Genomic DNA, 16231 nt, shown 5'->3' on the forward strand with positions numbered 1-16231 from the left:
AAAAAGAATAATGAGTTCAGATTTAGATAGTGGAAAATGAACTGTTCCACCAAAAATCTGCGCATGACAACAAAAATGGTCTCATAAACAATTTAAAAACATATTAGGTTTACTGATGAAAACAACAATGATATCATAACAAATAAGCATGTAATGAATGACCATGAAAGCAGCTTCCATTTCCGAAGTGACAATAGCTCATACAAAAAGCAGGAGATGCAGTACTTGTGTTGACAGTTTCTTTATCTACAGCGTTATGGGATCAGAATCACACTCCAAGCATTATGTTCCACCACTAAACTGGAGGTGCCTGAGTATACAAGGGAAGAGGAACAATTTATAAGGATTAAGGAACTCGTTTTCTGAGCATCAGATGATCGAAGAGCAGGAAGTATAATGAAAATGAAGGACCAGAATATTTCCATGCATATCCAGGGAATATATGCATACCTCCAATGCTCACCTCTGACCTCCCCCCGTGCGTCCTCCGCAACGCCCTTCCGCTGATTCCAATACAGTAGAAACAAAATGCATTAATCACCAAAACGGAACCAAAGCAATGGCTGTAAATCGCATTAAAAAAAAAACACGCGAAGTCTCTTTGATTGATGACTGAAACTTGATTAAGAGGAATTGATATATTCGAACGAGAAACTCATATCAATCACCTTTGAAAGCACCATGCAGTAAGGAATCCTTACGAGAGATCCGACGGCCCGGCGGCCGACGCTGAGGCGAGGGCTTAAAGATGAGACGCCGTGATCGAGCGAGTCAGCCACGCAGGCGGAAACTTCAACCGCGAAGGCGGAGACCTCCTTCGGGTTGGAGGAGCCTTGGAGCGTAATGCCCGGGACGCACGTGAGACGGGACACTGCCAGGTGGTGCGAGGAGTCAATCCAGCGCCGCTCCGCTCATGCCTCTTGCGACGCACGGAACTGTCACCTGGGCGGACGCGCACGCACCCCCGTCTCCGACCGTCCGGCCATGCGCCGCTTGACTACCTCGGGACCGACGTGTCAGCAGCGAACGTTCTCCACGTTACTCTCATCTCAGGCACGCCGCCGATTAGAGAGACAAAGCCGCAAAGCCAAAGGGACCGCAAGCGGCAAAGCCGTTGGCTGCATCTAACCACCGGCGGGGGCCAACGAACTTTGCTTGCTTCTCCTTCCCGCATGTTCTCATCCCCTCTCCTCTCCACTCGTCGTCCACCCCTCGTCCCTCGAGCTCTTCACCTTCAGCTCCGGATCTGGAAGGCCGAGGAGCAGTCGCATGGTAGAAGAGAAACAGAGCTTTCGAGTCTCCGCCACAGCTTCTTGGTGAGTGCGAGAATTCGGGACGGAGGAGCCGCATCGCTATAATATAACCGGGAAAGCCTCGAGGAGAATTCAGACATGGATGGGTTGCCTAGAGAACTGTGCCTCAAGATCTTCCACCTCCTGGATCACCAGTCCCTCGCTTCTGCTCCCCAAGGTTTGACGCCTCAAAATTATCGCATCCCAATGTGGAATTGGAAGCACGAGTATTGAAATTGCTGTGTCTTTTTTCCCCCCCGAAAAATGCAATTTCAGTTTCTCTGTAATTCTGAACTTCCCGTTGTCGGAATTCTTAATGTCCAATTTAGTATATATTTGGTTTCCGTTGACAATTCAGATTTTGATTGTGTATCTCTGTAGACCTCTTCCAAGTCTTAGATTGTCAAATCGGATCGGTTGTATACCCTGTGTTCTGTACAAGCTGAAGCCTGAAAACGTTCCAGGCGTTGCATCGAGTGATAGCTTCATAGCTGATACTACCAGCAGACAGCATGTACTCCGTAGTACAACGGTAGTGATATGTTGTTCTGGTGAGTTACGATGCTGCTCCTGGCTCAGTTTGCAGGAAATGGAGTGCGTTGACCTCCGACGATGAACTGTGGCGCAAGCTGTTCAACGACAGGTGGGGAGCAGACGCCGCAGCGTTCTACGCGCCGGAGGGCTCCAAGTCTTGGAAGGACGTCTTCGTCGTGCAGGACCGGTGCGACCGATACGGACTGTAAGCGACTCACCTCACCTATCTGTTCCACTGCTTCCGATGTTGCCAATTGGCAATCGCCATGTCGAGCAACAGTTGAGCCGTCTCCTTTATTTGGCCTGTGAGTGTGACCGAGCCGCGTTCTTTCTCAGGGGTGTCAGGATCATCAGGGAAGGGAAGGACTACTACCTGATCTACCAGGGCGAGATCCAGAGGTACTTGGGCTCCCGCCAGGACACGGACGGCGACTGCGGCAAGAACGCGCCGCAGCAGGACGCTGGGGACGAGCACCGGCAGATATCCAACCGGATCCTGTTCTTCCTTGGGGATCTGGAGAAAGCCTGTGCGGACGCCAAACGTGTCAAGGCCTGAACCTGAACATGTGCTAACCTGTGCCCCTGACCATCAGCACATTGTTCAACGCTTGTATGACTGTTGTTAATTTGCATAGCTCGTGCATAGTGTTGCTATACTACATGTTAGCATCTCACCTTCAATTCATGTAAGTTGAGCATCATGTTTACGTCAACCTGAAATTATAATTCGAGTCACAACCTTTGTTTGCATTCATTTTTGTCTGTCAATGCGCACACAAAGACTCTACCGGGCCACAAATGAATACTGCAAAAATAAAAACATGCTTGAGATACGGATGAGTTGCACGAAACAAAGATCAATCGAGCTCGTCTGTAAGATGAGGATAACAGAAGATCAATGTAAGAATCAATGTCAGCTACAACTATGCGTCAATCACATGGGCCAAGGCGCAATTGCATCCTGTGTTGCTGATGTGTTTATTGAGACAATGGTAACATGGGTAGACTGTTACTGGTAAGATGCTTTGGTTGAATCAGCATTTCAGAGCAGCTCTTGCCATTTCCAATGCTCCCTCATAGGTCTTGTTGCCCCCAATGAAGCCACTCATATGGACAAACACACAACCAGGAATGCCGGTTTCTGCAGAAAGTTCGTCATCTCTCATGCCCCTCCACTTCTCTGGCAGAGCCTTTCGGCTCTCGAACCTGTCAGGAGCAACTCCGACTGCTTGGACTCGCCAACTCTTGCTCCTCTCATCCTGCAATTAAGCAGTGAAAATCAAATACATGTTGCAATGATATTGGGTTTTGAGAAGAAAAGGTAAATAACAAGGCTAAAAAATCTACGGAAGCAATTTAAAATTTTATCAGTTCGGACATAACAAAGGAGATGTTACCTTGCTTATGAGATTGAATATGGAGCTATTAGATCAGAGAATACAAAATGTTGGGGAATTCAGCAACAAGTAAAAAAAAAGTGTACACTTAAATAAGAGTAGTCAGCTACCAACAGAAACGAGTATACACTTGAACGGTCAGGAACCAGTAAAAAAGTAAGTATACAAAAGCCTGCTTTCCTTTAGTGGCCGAGAAACAAATCATTTCAGGGTTACAGCATAGACTGCTACAAATTGCATCATGTTTGTCTTTCAATAGCATGCGAACTAAGAAGCATCATGAAATTCATGCTGAATTGTAGTCTGAGAAGGGAAGACTCTTACCTGATACAGCACATACTTGGTCAGAGGATCAGTCTTCAGCTCCTCTTCAAGCTCAAATAGATGAAGTTTCCACTGTTGTTGTAGGATAAATGGTCAGCTTACATGTTCGATATGGCAGTCAATCAAAGCACTTTGATAAGCAAGTTCAAAGATATAATGACTAAATTAAATAGCTTGTTACAATCACCAAACATAGGTCAGCCCAAGTTTGAAGATGGTACCTAAAGCACAAACCATGTATTTTCCCTTTTAGGGGGTGCAACGATTTTCAAATGTCTATTTTCACAACACAAGAGCACATGATCTCAGGTCGACATCACAAAATATCATGCACATGAAAGATGGTAAAATAAAACAACCAGACAAGCATACCATTCATGGCTTCCTTTGAATTTAGAAACCAAGCCGAAAAATTGAGTTGTGGATATTGGTGAGATTCATTTTGATATAACACAAAAAGGTCAAGACTTTACTTTACCGGGCAGAATCTATCCAAAACCATGATTTCTCCACTTGGGTCAATATTTCCTCTTGATAACAAACACTCCAGGACAATAGACCTTGCCGGTAACCATGATTTAACATGGAAGCGAACACTCTGGCAATGAAGATGGATAATATTGTCATAACAAAAGAGGAGCGATAGCAAACACACAATCAACCAAGACAGATACTATTGTCATATAAAAAAAGGAGTGATAGCAAACATACCACATAATCTACTAAGCCACTCAGATGGACATAACCAGACAGATAATATTATCATATAAGAAGTGGAGCGAGAGAAAACACATAATCTACTAATTCCTATGCAGTGAATGAACTTAACACAATATGGCACTAAGGCATGAGTCAAAAATGTCAAATACCTCCATAAATTCACTTCCAGCTAGTATCATTGCCTGTTCAAATGCTGCATTCTCCTTCTCAGGTGACTGGTCTGGATCAGTCCAGTCCGGATTAAGGCGTCCAAGGCGTGAAGACAAGTGTGTACTGTTCACATACTTTGGTGGTTGATCTGTGTCATATTGATTGATTCCGTTGTCAATCGCATCAAGTGCCTGTAACATGACCAAGGTATTGGGTACTTTAGCACATCGAACAAAAATTAAAAGAACTCATAAACATGGAAGAGAAAAACAGTGCTAGATGTGTCTCAAACAAGATTGATGTCAAAAGATGGTCGAGGGATTGAAGTTAGTTAAAGTGGTAATCGAAGAAGGCAACTAATGAATTGTATAATTGGTTCATTAACACTTCCTTTTGGACTGAAGAAGTCGATAAATCTCGTCACCTGAATAAGCTAAAAAAGTTTATTCTAAGTGGGACTTCAATAGACATATGTGCATAAACAGATGATGCGTGTTTTACATTGAATTCATCAAAAATTAATTACTAAGCCCACAATTTCCCAACAATGAGAAAGCATATCTGCTGGTGTTTCTTCCATTCATAAGATCCAACCACAAGAATGAATGCAGAAGGTGGGAGAAAATATAATCTAAAGCCTCAATAAGCAAATGGATGCTACCATAAAATTTCCCAGTAGCCAATGTCAGATAAAAGCTTGGGGTTGATGACAGTCACCAATTTTTTATTAAACAAATTAAAAAGACAGAACAAGGATTAGCTTAGACGTTTACTCATGAATCTCATGATACACCCAAAAAAACTACACTGTCAAGTAATCAGATTCACACCTCAACAAAGCTTTTATATATCGAGAGATACAAACGGTGAACATCTTCATGATCTTCATTAACCCCAAGCTCCTTTGCAATTATCTCCTTACCAAAATGCTGCAAAATTAGAGCAAGTTTCAACTATAAGCATTCCATTTCTGTCAGAAATGAAGATAAAACAACTACAAGAATACTAATAACAATCTCCAATGTGCAACTTGTAAGCCTCAATAACTTAGCACATCAAGGCAATGCTGTGCATACAAAATAAAAGCTGTGCGTCCCGTCAAGGATCCACCAGGTGGTGTGGCGCAGTTGAAAACCCAACAGCAGATGTTACTTAACTTCATAACAAAATCTTACTTCTCGGAGGATTATATGTAAGTGTTATTGCTGAGGGCAATGGAACTTTGTAGAAAGAAATTCAAAATTAGCATTGTCCATGGGAAGTACCTTGTAGACAAGTCCAGCACTGCTAAGTTTTGTGTTGAATCCATGTCCAAAAACCTCACTGAAGCCCTTCTGGTGATGATCATAGCGATGCCGACTGGGATCATAGACACCCCCAACATCAAGAACAGCATCCAATGTATCAAGGATCTATATCGAAGTTCAAGAAATGGAGGTAAACACATGAGTGCAGTTGCAGGATGCAGCCTTATTATTGCACTTATATACCAACAATAGACTTTAGGTAATGAACAAATGGATTATTTACCATGTGTGCGAAGGCAATTCAACAGTGTATTAAACCAATCGACCCATTTAGCAAAATAGACAGGTTGAATTTATGTCCCAGGTGACAGGACGAAGTACACACATTCACTAAATTTCTAAGGTTTCAATTCAGACCTTGTAATATAGCGGTATGAAATCTAAGGGGGGTGTTTGGTTCAAGGAATGGATTTTGGTGGAATCAATACATAACTCATGCCTCGACTAATTATTAGCTTATGAGGACAAATTATTAGCTTGTGAGGATGAAGTGGTGATAGATCAACCCATCCATTCCTCAAACCGCACAAAAAAGTGACAAGTGAGAAGATCCCCATTCCTCAAACCAATCAACACCTAAGCAAGTGCATGGGTACAGCTGATGTGTTAGGGAGAGGGAAAAAAACATCCTTATCGATTATTCTGACGGTATTTTTGCACATGAGCTTACGAAATTTGGAGATATCAACACCATTCAGCAACATAAATTCGCATCTAGGGACGTGTGGACAGTCCACTCAACATGTAAAGTCTATGAATGCTCGCATGCAGACCTCAGAACCAGCCAACACTCACTGTCACCGCCCCAAAGTCATTCGAGAAGTTATTTTTTTTTTAAAAAAAACATGAAACTGGGGGGGGAGCACGCAAGAATGCTAGGATAATCGAGCCGGTAGCCGCGAGAAAGTGACCTGGGAGTCGCGGGTGCGGACGACGTCGGCGCCGGCGAACTGGGAGGTGAGGCGGATGAGGAAGCAGCCAAGCGCCTCATCGCAGTGGAAGCTGCCGTTGTGGGTCCCCACGCGCTTGCCGCTCCCCGCGCCGTCGCCGTCGGCGGCGGCGGACGAGTAGACCCTCAGCCTCTTCGGCGAGGCGGCTGCCGGCGAGAGAGACGCCATGGTGGAGAAAGGGTTTCGGATTTGGGATCGCGCGATGCCTAGGAGAGGAGACGTGACGGCTCGCTGCGACAGCCTACAGGCGGCGGCGAGCATACTAGTCTTCCCCGTGAAATGCGAGCGATGGGATGAGGTAGGGTTTTGTAGGGGCTTTTCGCTATGTGCTATTTTGATGTGCTCCCGTTTATTTATTTGTTTATTTTTATTACAGTATTACTAATGCAAATGTCTCACTGTTTGCAATAGAGCTGCAGCGCATGGAAATATTGTATATTTCGAAACAAATAAAAAAGATGATATTCTATCACTGAGTTAGGCATTTCTTCTGCTCAATTTGACAAAGAAATTAGCTAAAAAAGCAAAGGTGTACTGCTTAATTCTTAGAAGAAAGTGTTCAGTTGATTTTGCATGTCGCCATTTCTGCATTGCTAATGTGTTCCCATGTCATTTATTTACAAGAAAAAGCAAAATCAGGTTGTCTAAAGCTTATGCAAAAAGAAATTCGTGAAAGCCAGCATTACCCGGCCCAAAAAAGTGTCCGAGCATAACAACCCAACATGAGATTCAAATAAGGCCTATATTCTCATCAATTTCGTGCCTTGTTGTAAATGGGCTTAAGATATGAGGTCCACCCAACCCATTTACATTCCCCTAAAAAAAATACGTACAACCCATTTACATGAAGGTGCATGATCTGTTCGGCCTTGACATGAAGCTGAGGTCCACCCCCATTATCATGAAGGTGCATGATCTGTTCGTCCTTGACATGAAGCTGAAATTAGGTGGGAAAAATCTATCCCACCTTTTTGGACTGTCATCGTATTATGATTTTTCTCCTTGAACTCTAAAACACATCTTACTGTCAAGACCATTTAAATTACTTTTCTTTCCTGATTTGGAGTGGTTTTGAAGGTTGTTTGTCTTTTTATTGAAGAAATTCAATAAATACTTGACAAGATCTTTAAAACACAAAAAATATCTCTAAAAAATTCAACCAAAATCTTAGAAAAAGTTTGGAACACGAAATCAAAATATTTTTAGAGCTCATGAAAATATCTCGAGATGCTTCAAAAAAAATATTTAACTCTAGAAAAATGAAAAAATAACAATATATATATATATATATAACATTCTAATTGACATTTAAACGTGTTTTAAAAACTTTAGCAATAAAAAACATAATACGCAACCAGCACTGATGCATATTCGCAAAAAAAACTATGCATTCAATATTAATGTATGTGTATTTCATATTTTTGTCGAGCAAAGTTTTAAAACATGTTTATACATATACATCAATTAAAATATTTGAGAGTTTTCTAGAAACTTTCCTGTTTTCCTAGAGCTTAATTTTTGAAGTTTCTAAATATGTTTTTATGAGATTTAGATGTTTTTATTTGGATTTATCGTAACCCATTCTATCTCTAGATTTTTTCTGAATTTTTAAATCTTAGAGACATTTTTTGTGCTTTAAATTCTTATCAAGTACTTACCAAAGTTTTTAACTAAAAAAGAACAAAACTGCCTTCAAACCTACTCCAAAGAAAGATAATTTGAGGGGTTTTGAGAATCCAAATCAAACGGTAAGATGTTTGGTTTTAGATTTTGAGAAGACAAAATTAGAGTACGACAATAGTTTAAGGAAGACTTTTTCCGAATTAAGGTCACTCGGGTCCAACCGTCCAAGATCCAAACAATGTATGAGACTCATTCATGCAACACTCGTAACTTTTTCGCGATCGTGTGACTCCTGATTACTTTGATGACCAATGTATCAGGCTAACTGCTGAGATACGCACAAACTGACTTGATGGATCAAAACTTTCTGATTTCTGATTCGGATTCAACTATCCACGATTCGTTATCCCACCAGTGACTTCGATTTTTTGTCGTATACCGCTTCCCTTTTCTCGCCTGCCCGGCTGATACTCCGACACTGTGCGTGTGCTACAGTCCGAGATCTAGGCTGGCCTAGGTGTCGGCTACAGTAAGTTGTCAGCCGGCAGCAGCAGCCAGCCGAACAGGCTGAAAGGCAAACGATATTGACGGCGACGGACTGACGGGTGACCACTGATTCCGCCTGCTAGCCACTGTTTCTGCCACTGCCGCTGCCACCTTTTCTTTAGTGGAGCAGCTGGAGCCAGTGCACCGGCACGGCGGCACCGACCGGCGCCCGGCCGCTCGGGGTCTCGTCGTGTGTGACCAATCGAGCATATGGCTCGATCTCGGCAGGTCGCACGTCTCCTTTTCTCCGATTAATCATGCACCCGAGCGTGCTGCGCCAAGGGCATGTGTACGCTCGCCAGCATGCATGTCGGCAACTCGGCGTGCACGGGCGGGCGCCTGTGATGCGTTTGGCGGTCCCTCCCGGTTAATGAACAGCTGATGATGCGACGCAAGAATCAAGAATGTAACAGCGGGCCCTGCTCTGTTTTGCCCGAGGCGCGTTTGGTTAGCTGGTTTCGGCTTATTTTTTTAATTGGAATAATATTTTTGTCTCATAATAATTGAGCTAGAGAAGGGCAGGCCTGGTGCAGTGGTGAGAGCTGTCTCACTGAGTCACCAGGTCGTGGGTTCGAAGTGGCCTCTCCGCAGATTTGCGGGGGAAGGCTTGCCTCGGTTTTTCCCTTCCCCAGACCCCACTCATGTGGGAGCCTCCGGCACTGGGTCTGCCTTTTTTTAATAATTCAGTTAGAATAGTGTTTTTCAGCCAGTTTCAGCTAAAATTCAGACCAGCAAACGGAGCCTGGCTTAGCCGCCTGCTCCCACCAAGCCAATTTTCTGGCTTTTTGGTTGTCTGTGCTTTCTACTATGTAGGTCTGGCTAGTCTCAGAGTGTGTTTGGCTATCTGGTTTGTTTTTGATATGGTCACCTCTTCTACGAATTGGTAATGTTATCCGTTTGAGGCATTTCGTCGCACAAGTCACATTCCTTGTTTTGCAATTAAGTTCACTCAGTAATTCTACACCATGTTTTCACTCACAAAGTAAAAACCTTGCTCCTGTGACCTCCGAGAACGGCATAATGACCGCATAATGTCAAGAGATCGATGCAATGCTGTACAAACTTAAAGACATACGGCCCTGTTCGGCTTACCCCATATTCGACTTGTTCGACTTCTTTTTTTAGCCAGAACAATATTTTTCTCTCACAACAATTCAGCTGGAACAATATTTTTCAGCCAGTTTCAGCCAAATTTCAGACCAGCGAACGGGACAGTTATGCATGATGTCCCCAGGCCGAGGAGCGGGGCGTGGCCAAGGAGGCTGCCGCCACGATTCGTCCTCCTTTGCGTGCGGTGTTGCCGGCCGGTAGGTGAGGGGCGGGGCGGTGAGGAGAACCAGCACTGGGCTGGCTCGGGCCTGGCTCTAGAAAAACGCCTGACTCCTGTGTTTTTTTAGCCGGCCAAGACACCCGAGTGACTTGCTAGAGTCTGGCTAGGAGGTATATTCAGCCAACTAAACGGACTGAAATTGGCTCCAGCAAGTCTGGTTCGGGGATGGCCAGTGAACCAAGTGATGCCCCATTTGTTAATAGCAATCGGTTAATTCATTAGTGATCAGATTGGTCCACGTAGTCTGTTTGCACGAGCCGAATGGATTGAAAATGGAAGGATGATGGTGTCTGAACGGTTAAGTCAAAACTGTAGTGCACGTCCAAAATATAAATAGAGTTAAATGCATGGTGGTTCACTTAGGTCCATCAACTTTGAAAGTGGGTTTTTGGGTCCATAAACTTTTAAAATGATTCGATACATGTCCATAACTATTTATTTAACCTTAAATCCAAAGTACATTTGCAGAAAACCCCTGCCTTTTTTATCTTCTGACGTGGTCGCCGAACGTCGATCGGCCGCTGGTGACGATCTTGTCGGTGTGCGCCTGGACGGGCGTCCGGTGCGGCGCGGCCGGGCGTGTGGTCGCCGTCGACATCGCCAACATGAACGTGTCCGCCAGCGGCGCGGCGCCCGTCTCGGTCCGCGTGACGAGGCTCGGCGCTCTCGAGAGCCTCTCGCTGGCCGGGAACGGCATCGTGGGCGCCGTCACCATCGCGTCGCCGCTCCTGGCGCTGCGCCACGTCAACGTGTCCGGGAACCAGCTGAGCGGCGGGCTCGACCTCGATGGCGGCTAGGACTTGGCGTCGCTTCCCGCGCTCGAGGTGCTGGACGCCTACGATAACAACTTCTCGTCCCCACTCCCGCTTGGCGTCGCGGGACTGTCGAGGCTCCGGTACCTGGACCTCGGCGGCAACTACTTCACGAGCGAGATCCCGGCGGCGTACGGCGCGATGCCCGTGGTGGAGTACCTGTCCCTCAATGGTAACAACCTGCAGGGCCGCATCCCGCCGGAGCTCGGCAACCTCACCACGCTTTGGGAGCTCTACCTGGGGTCCTACAACGTGTTCGACGGCGGCATCCCGCCGGCGCTCAGCGCGCTGCACAGCCTCACCGTGTTGGACGTCTCCAACTGCAGCCTCACGGGGGCGGGAACCCACGTAGCTCGGCGCGCTCACGTCGCTCGACACGCTGTTCCTCCACACGAACCAGCTCTCCGGGCCCATCCCGCCGGAGCTCGGCAACCTCACGCCGCTCACCGCGCTGGACCTCTCCAACAACGTGCTCACGGGCGAGGTCCCTCGCTCGCTGGCGTCGCTCACCTCGCTCCGGCTGCTAAACCTATTCCTGAACCGGCTCCACGGCCCGGTGCCCAACTTCATCGCCGCGCTCCTCCCGTGACTCGCCCATGTCGCTCATCGTGCTCCAACGCACGGAGCTCGTCGGTCGCGCCGCATCCGTGCTGAAGCCCCACCGGAAGAGCACGAGGTCATCCAACAGCGGCGGCAACCCGACGCCGTCGGACCGCATCGTGAAAACGTTCCGGTACTTCGAGCAGCAGGCGGCGCCGAACTTTTTACTATTTGGCCCTTTTTTCGAAAGTTTCTCTCAAATAGACCCCTGGCGGAAACAATTCCAGAAATGGACCCTTGGCTCGGCGCCACGGTCACTGGCGCCGAGGTCCTGGGCACGGGAAAATGCCCTGCCAGGGGCTCGGCGCCAGTCTGAATGGCGCCGAGCCACCTGCATTTAACCCAGCCTGCACTTCTTCTCCGAGCGTTTTTTCTCTTATTTCTCCTCCGTCTTGGGTTTTTTTCTCGCCACTTCACTCTACCTCACAATCACCGGCAACTTAGAATTTTGGCTAAGTCCCTAAATTTACCGTGAGATGGATATATAAAATTTTGGCTAAGTCTTTAAATTTACCAAACGTATGGTTAGCAAGCAGAACAGAAGGGTCGATTGGGTCGATTGATGCACGAGCAGAACAGAAGGGTTGACCATGCCCTTTGGAGGTCTACGTTTGGTGAGGCCGATGGTTAGCAAGCACATCAGCCATTTTTGCATATGTTTGTCCCACAAATTTCAGCATGTCCATCTCATGATAAATTTAAAGACTTGGCCAAATTCTAAGTTACCCATCTTATGGTAAATTTAGGGACTTAGCCAAAAGTCAGCTCGGGGAAGAAGTGCAGGTTGGGTTAAATGCAGATGTCACTCTGGCGCCGAGCCCCTGGCAGGCCATTTTCCCGTGCCCAGGACCTCGGCGCCAGTGACCGTGGCGCTGAGCTCGGCGCCAGTCACTCTGGCGCCGAGCCAAGGGTCCATTTCTGGAATTGTTTCCGCCAGGAGTCTATTTGAGAGAAACTTTCGAAAAAAGGGTCAAATAGTAAAAAATTCGGCAGGCGGCGTCGGGGGCGGTGACGGTGAGCCCGTACGTGGCGCAGGCGCCCTTCAGCTCGATGCACCACTACGTGTGCTCGCTGGCGCACAGCCGGAAGGCCAACCTCATCCTGCTCCCCATCCACAAGTCCTCCGACGGCGCGCGCAGCTTCACGTGCTCGCGCCGCACTCGGCCGCGTGTGCTCACCTGCTGGCGTGCGCCATTATTCTCTCCCTCGGTGCGTTGACCGTTGAGCAGGAAGGGTGAGCGCGTAGAAGATAAAGAAAGTTAGGGGGTTTTCTGTAAATGTACGTTAGATTTAAGGTTAAATAAATTGGTATCGACATGCAACGAACTATTTTAAAAATTTATGATCCAAAAATCCACTTTCAAAGTTAATAGACCTAAATAAAACTAGAGTGTAAATTGATAGACCACCCATTTATTTGACAAGTATAAATAAGCACTAGCATCACACTGGTCAGTATTCCTGTGAGCATCGCAGTGTGACGTGTCTCCAGCTAGCCACCACCTGCCCCCGCTCTGTCCGGTTGCATCAAATGACCACACGACACCGGCGCGGTGACGTAGCTCCAAACTTTCTTACACGCGATAATAATAACCATACGTACAGATAGAGACGGATCAACATTTCTTAAAGCAATGTACATACAGCGTCTCCACATCACGCAATGTTGCACTAGCCATCTTTATTGATTGATTATTTCCTTCTTGTAGATAGACTAACTAATAATGCTATGCATACGTACGTGCAGTATACATGGACCAGACCACCAAGCAATGCAACATTGCAACCAAGAACCAACACGCCAGCGGATGATCCCCAAGGGTTTTCAAAAAAAAAAAAACACAAACCCGTGTACACGAAACTGACGACCTCCGGTGGCGCGTCTCCGTCTCGTGCGCAGGCAGACAGACTCGATCTCCTTGAGATCCTTGAGCTGAGAACTTTGGTTACAGGGCCTGGATGGAGCCGGCCCGGACCTTGCCGCGCTCCTGTGGTGGGCCTTCCGCTTCCCTGGCGGGCAGGGTCCCATGTGTCACCGCCTTGGCCCTGGCCTTCCTCCTCTCCGCCGCTTCGTCCGCCGCCATCTGCGCGCTCCTGCACTCGTCGCTGCAGAACGCCGTGTCGCCTCTGTTCGCCGGCATGCATGCATGGCTGGTGAGGGCGCCGTTTCGGAAACAACAGGGGAATGAAGGGAGGGAGAAATAGCGGTGCCGGTACCTGTACATGAAGATGTCGCGGTTGCTGGCGAGCGGCTTCCGGCAGAGGAAGCACGCGTCCAAGAAATGCACGCTGTGCCCCGCTCCTCCCATGGATGGATGGATCGATCTCTGTTGCCCCGAGCACCGCCTCCGGCTAGCGAGCAATCCGGATCCGGCTCCACGCGCGCGGCCGCGCCCGCACCGCCGCACGACACCCGGCGAGACGATTGGGGGCTCTCTTCCTCCTCGCCTGAGCAGGCTGCAGCTGCAAAATCGTCCCGTGCTGTTCCCCCGCCCCCTGCGATTCTGCTGCCACCGACGCTTGCTTCCACGCGCGTCCGCGTCAACAAATGCGTGATGATGCTTGGTGGGGAGGCAAGGCAAGGCGGGGGGGAAGCTGCTGCCGTTTAATAATGCCGGAGGCAGCAGCAGCAGCCAGGACGAAGGAACCGCGTGGAGGTCGTTCTGGGCCCACCCGTCAGCATGCGTGGAGGTGCTGGAGGCCGGCGCGCTGGTCACGGCCGGGGACCGGGGTGGCGAATCCGCGGGTCCCACGCTCACGATTCGTCCACTTGCTGCGCTCCAGCTTTCTCGGCAGAACTGTCTCGGTGTCGCGCGGGCCCCTTGCAGTAGTTGGCCCACTTGCCAGCGAGATCTGGACGGGTCCTCGCCTGTTGGGGAGGTGACGACGACTCGGCGGACTCGCGAGGAATCTTCTCGTCAAGTAGCCATACCATCTGCCTCGTGTGGTCGTGTCCGTCCGTGGGATCACAACAGCCGTGCAATGCACGCGTACAAACAACATGTTCGGTCGTTCGTTTCAGTCATCAGCCGGACTTACGAGACTAACGATGGCAACGGGTCGGGTTCGGATCAGGTGGAGTCTTCGTGCATCCAAAACCGAAATCCGAAATCGAAATCCGAATCCACCCCGAAAACCGATTCGGGTGGAAATCCATCACCAAAACCAAACCCGCGGATACCCGAAACCCGAACGGATACCCGAAACCCGAATGGATACCCGAAACCCGCGGATATATATACACATATTCACATGTATAAACCAGAGGCAACAAATAATAAATATTTTCATAAGTCAACTTTAAATAAATTTAATAATCTAAGTAAACAAATTATTATTAGTATATTATAAAACATGAGTTTTAATTCCAAATGATTTATTTCGGATATTCATTGGATATCCACGGGTGGAAAACCAAATCCGAAACCGAATCCGATTGGTTTCGGGCCCCGAACCCAAAAACCGTGGGTGAAAAATCATCCCCAAACCCGAACCCGCAGAACTCAAAACCCGCGGATATCCGCCCCAAACCCGATCTGTTGCCATCCTTATACGAGACTAGAAACCGACCGGCGCCGAAAATGAAGTCTAGTAACGTGTTTGCGACCCTGTACCTGGCCGGCCTGGGCAGCCCAACTGGCCCAGGCCTGGGCAGACCTGCCCCAAGTGGTGCAACAGCTCTTGTTTGTGTCTGTGTACCCAGTGAGCCTAGCTCAGGCGAGGCTGTGTTTGTCATCGAATAGGCAGCCAGGCTGAGAGGCTAACCGCCACCAACTACCACACCGAGATAGTGTTTGTCATTTGGCTGTGGTCGGCCATGCCCATAACAACAAACAGAAATGGACATGAATGAAAGGAGAATGAGGTTGCTCTTCCATAACCGTTACAACAACAAATCAAAGTTTCAGCATAAAATAGTTGGCCTCAGACATGCTAATTTAACAATTCATGGCATTACTGGCTACATGGGATAATCAAAGTCAGTAAAGAAGGACAGAAGCATGGGCCAGTCAAGTTTTGAAGCCAACAAACGAAAAAGTTCACAGAAACAGATAAGAGACAGCAAAATGATATGTAGCTAGCTAATGCATCGATCTATTGTGTCATCATTGGCCAAAATACAACATTTAACAGTTTGGCAAGCCGAGAAGGGCAACAAGTTAACAGAAAGCATGTAGCCAGCTAATGCAGTCATCCTATTGTGTCATCATCGGCCTAATTAAAACAACAGCTGTGGCACATGAATAGCTTGAGTGACAAACCAACTACAACCATAAACAAGAAGCCTTGCAGCCTAGGTGAATGAGGATAGATTTCAGAACTTTGACATGTCACCAGTTCATGGGATGCTGATGCATCCCCATGAGGGGCATGAATTGGTAACAGCAAGGGTTCTTGAGGTACCCTTGCATTAAAATCTCTAAGAGCATCATCATAGTTGTTGTACTTCTGATAGATAGCCCCTTCTTCCCTAAGCACTTGCTTAGCACACTCATACCATGTAAAATAAATCCCAGGTTTCTTCCCTTCAAAGACCACATAGCAGGGAGGCATTCTCTGAAACCAACCAAATGTAGAACATGTAAGTGGTCTGAATGTCATGCCTCAGTCGACCATTCAGTTTGAATGATGGTGAACATCATCGG

General features: G+C 47.4%; 3 protein-coding genes and 1 long non-coding RNA gene across 4 annotated transcripts; 2 read left to right on the plus strand and 2 right to left on the minus strand.

Annotated features, from left to right (window-relative positions):
• The first annotated feature begins 1116 nt into the window (after nt 1-1116).
• LOC136474589 (F-box protein SKIP31-like) lies at nt 1117-2547 on the plus strand. The gene is made up of 3 exons (XM_066472154.1): nt 1117-1470; nt 1872-2031; nt 2163-2547. The coding sequence occupies exons 1-3, from the start codon at nt 1392-1394 to the stop codon at nt 2380-2382; spliced, it is 459 nt and encodes a 152-aa protein (XP_066328251.1). The 5' UTR covers nt 1117-1391; the 3' UTR covers nt 2383-2547.
• A 120-nt stretch (nt 2548-2667) lies between these two features.
• LOC136474588 (uncharacterized) lies at nt 2668-6967 on the minus strand. Its single transcript, XM_066472153.1, has 7 exons — nt 6636-6967; nt 5683-5829; nt 5248-5346; nt 4417-4608; nt 4026-4145; nt 3548-3619; nt 2668-3085 (listed from the first exon to the last, which is right to left on the minus strand). The coding sequence occupies exons 1-7, from the start codon at nt 6933-6935 to the stop codon at nt 2861-2863; spliced, it is 1155 nt and encodes a 384-aa protein (XP_066328250.1). The 5' UTR covers nt 6936-6967; the 3' UTR covers nt 2668-2860.
• A 4395-nt stretch (nt 6968-11362) lies between these two features.
• Nucleotides 11363-13431, plus strand: LOC136474591 (uncharacterized). Its single transcript, XR_010762964.1, has 2 exons — nt 11363-11734; nt 12579-13431. It is a non-coding gene; the product is annotated as an uncharacterized lncRNA (long non-coding RNA).
• LOC136474590 (FCS-Like Zinc finger 1-like) lies at nt 13280-14174 on the minus strand. Its single transcript, XM_066472155.1, has 2 exons — nt 13803-14174; nt 13280-13712 (listed from the first exon to the last, which is right to left on the minus strand). The coding sequence occupies exons 1-2, from the start codon at nt 13892-13894 to the stop codon at nt 13532-13534; spliced, it is 273 nt and encodes a 90-aa protein (XP_066328252.1). The 5' UTR covers nt 13895-14174; the 3' UTR covers nt 13280-13531.
• Nucleotides 14175-16231: the final 2057 nt, after the last annotated feature.

This window comes from Miscanthus floridulus, chromosome 8 (assembly GCF_019320115.1).
Source record: "Miscanthus floridulus cultivar M001 chromosome 8, ASM1932011v1, whole genome shotgun sequence".
In the NCBI taxonomy this organism is placed as follows: Eukaryota; Viridiplantae; Streptophyta; class Magnoliopsida; order Poales; family Poaceae; genus Miscanthus; species Miscanthus floridulus.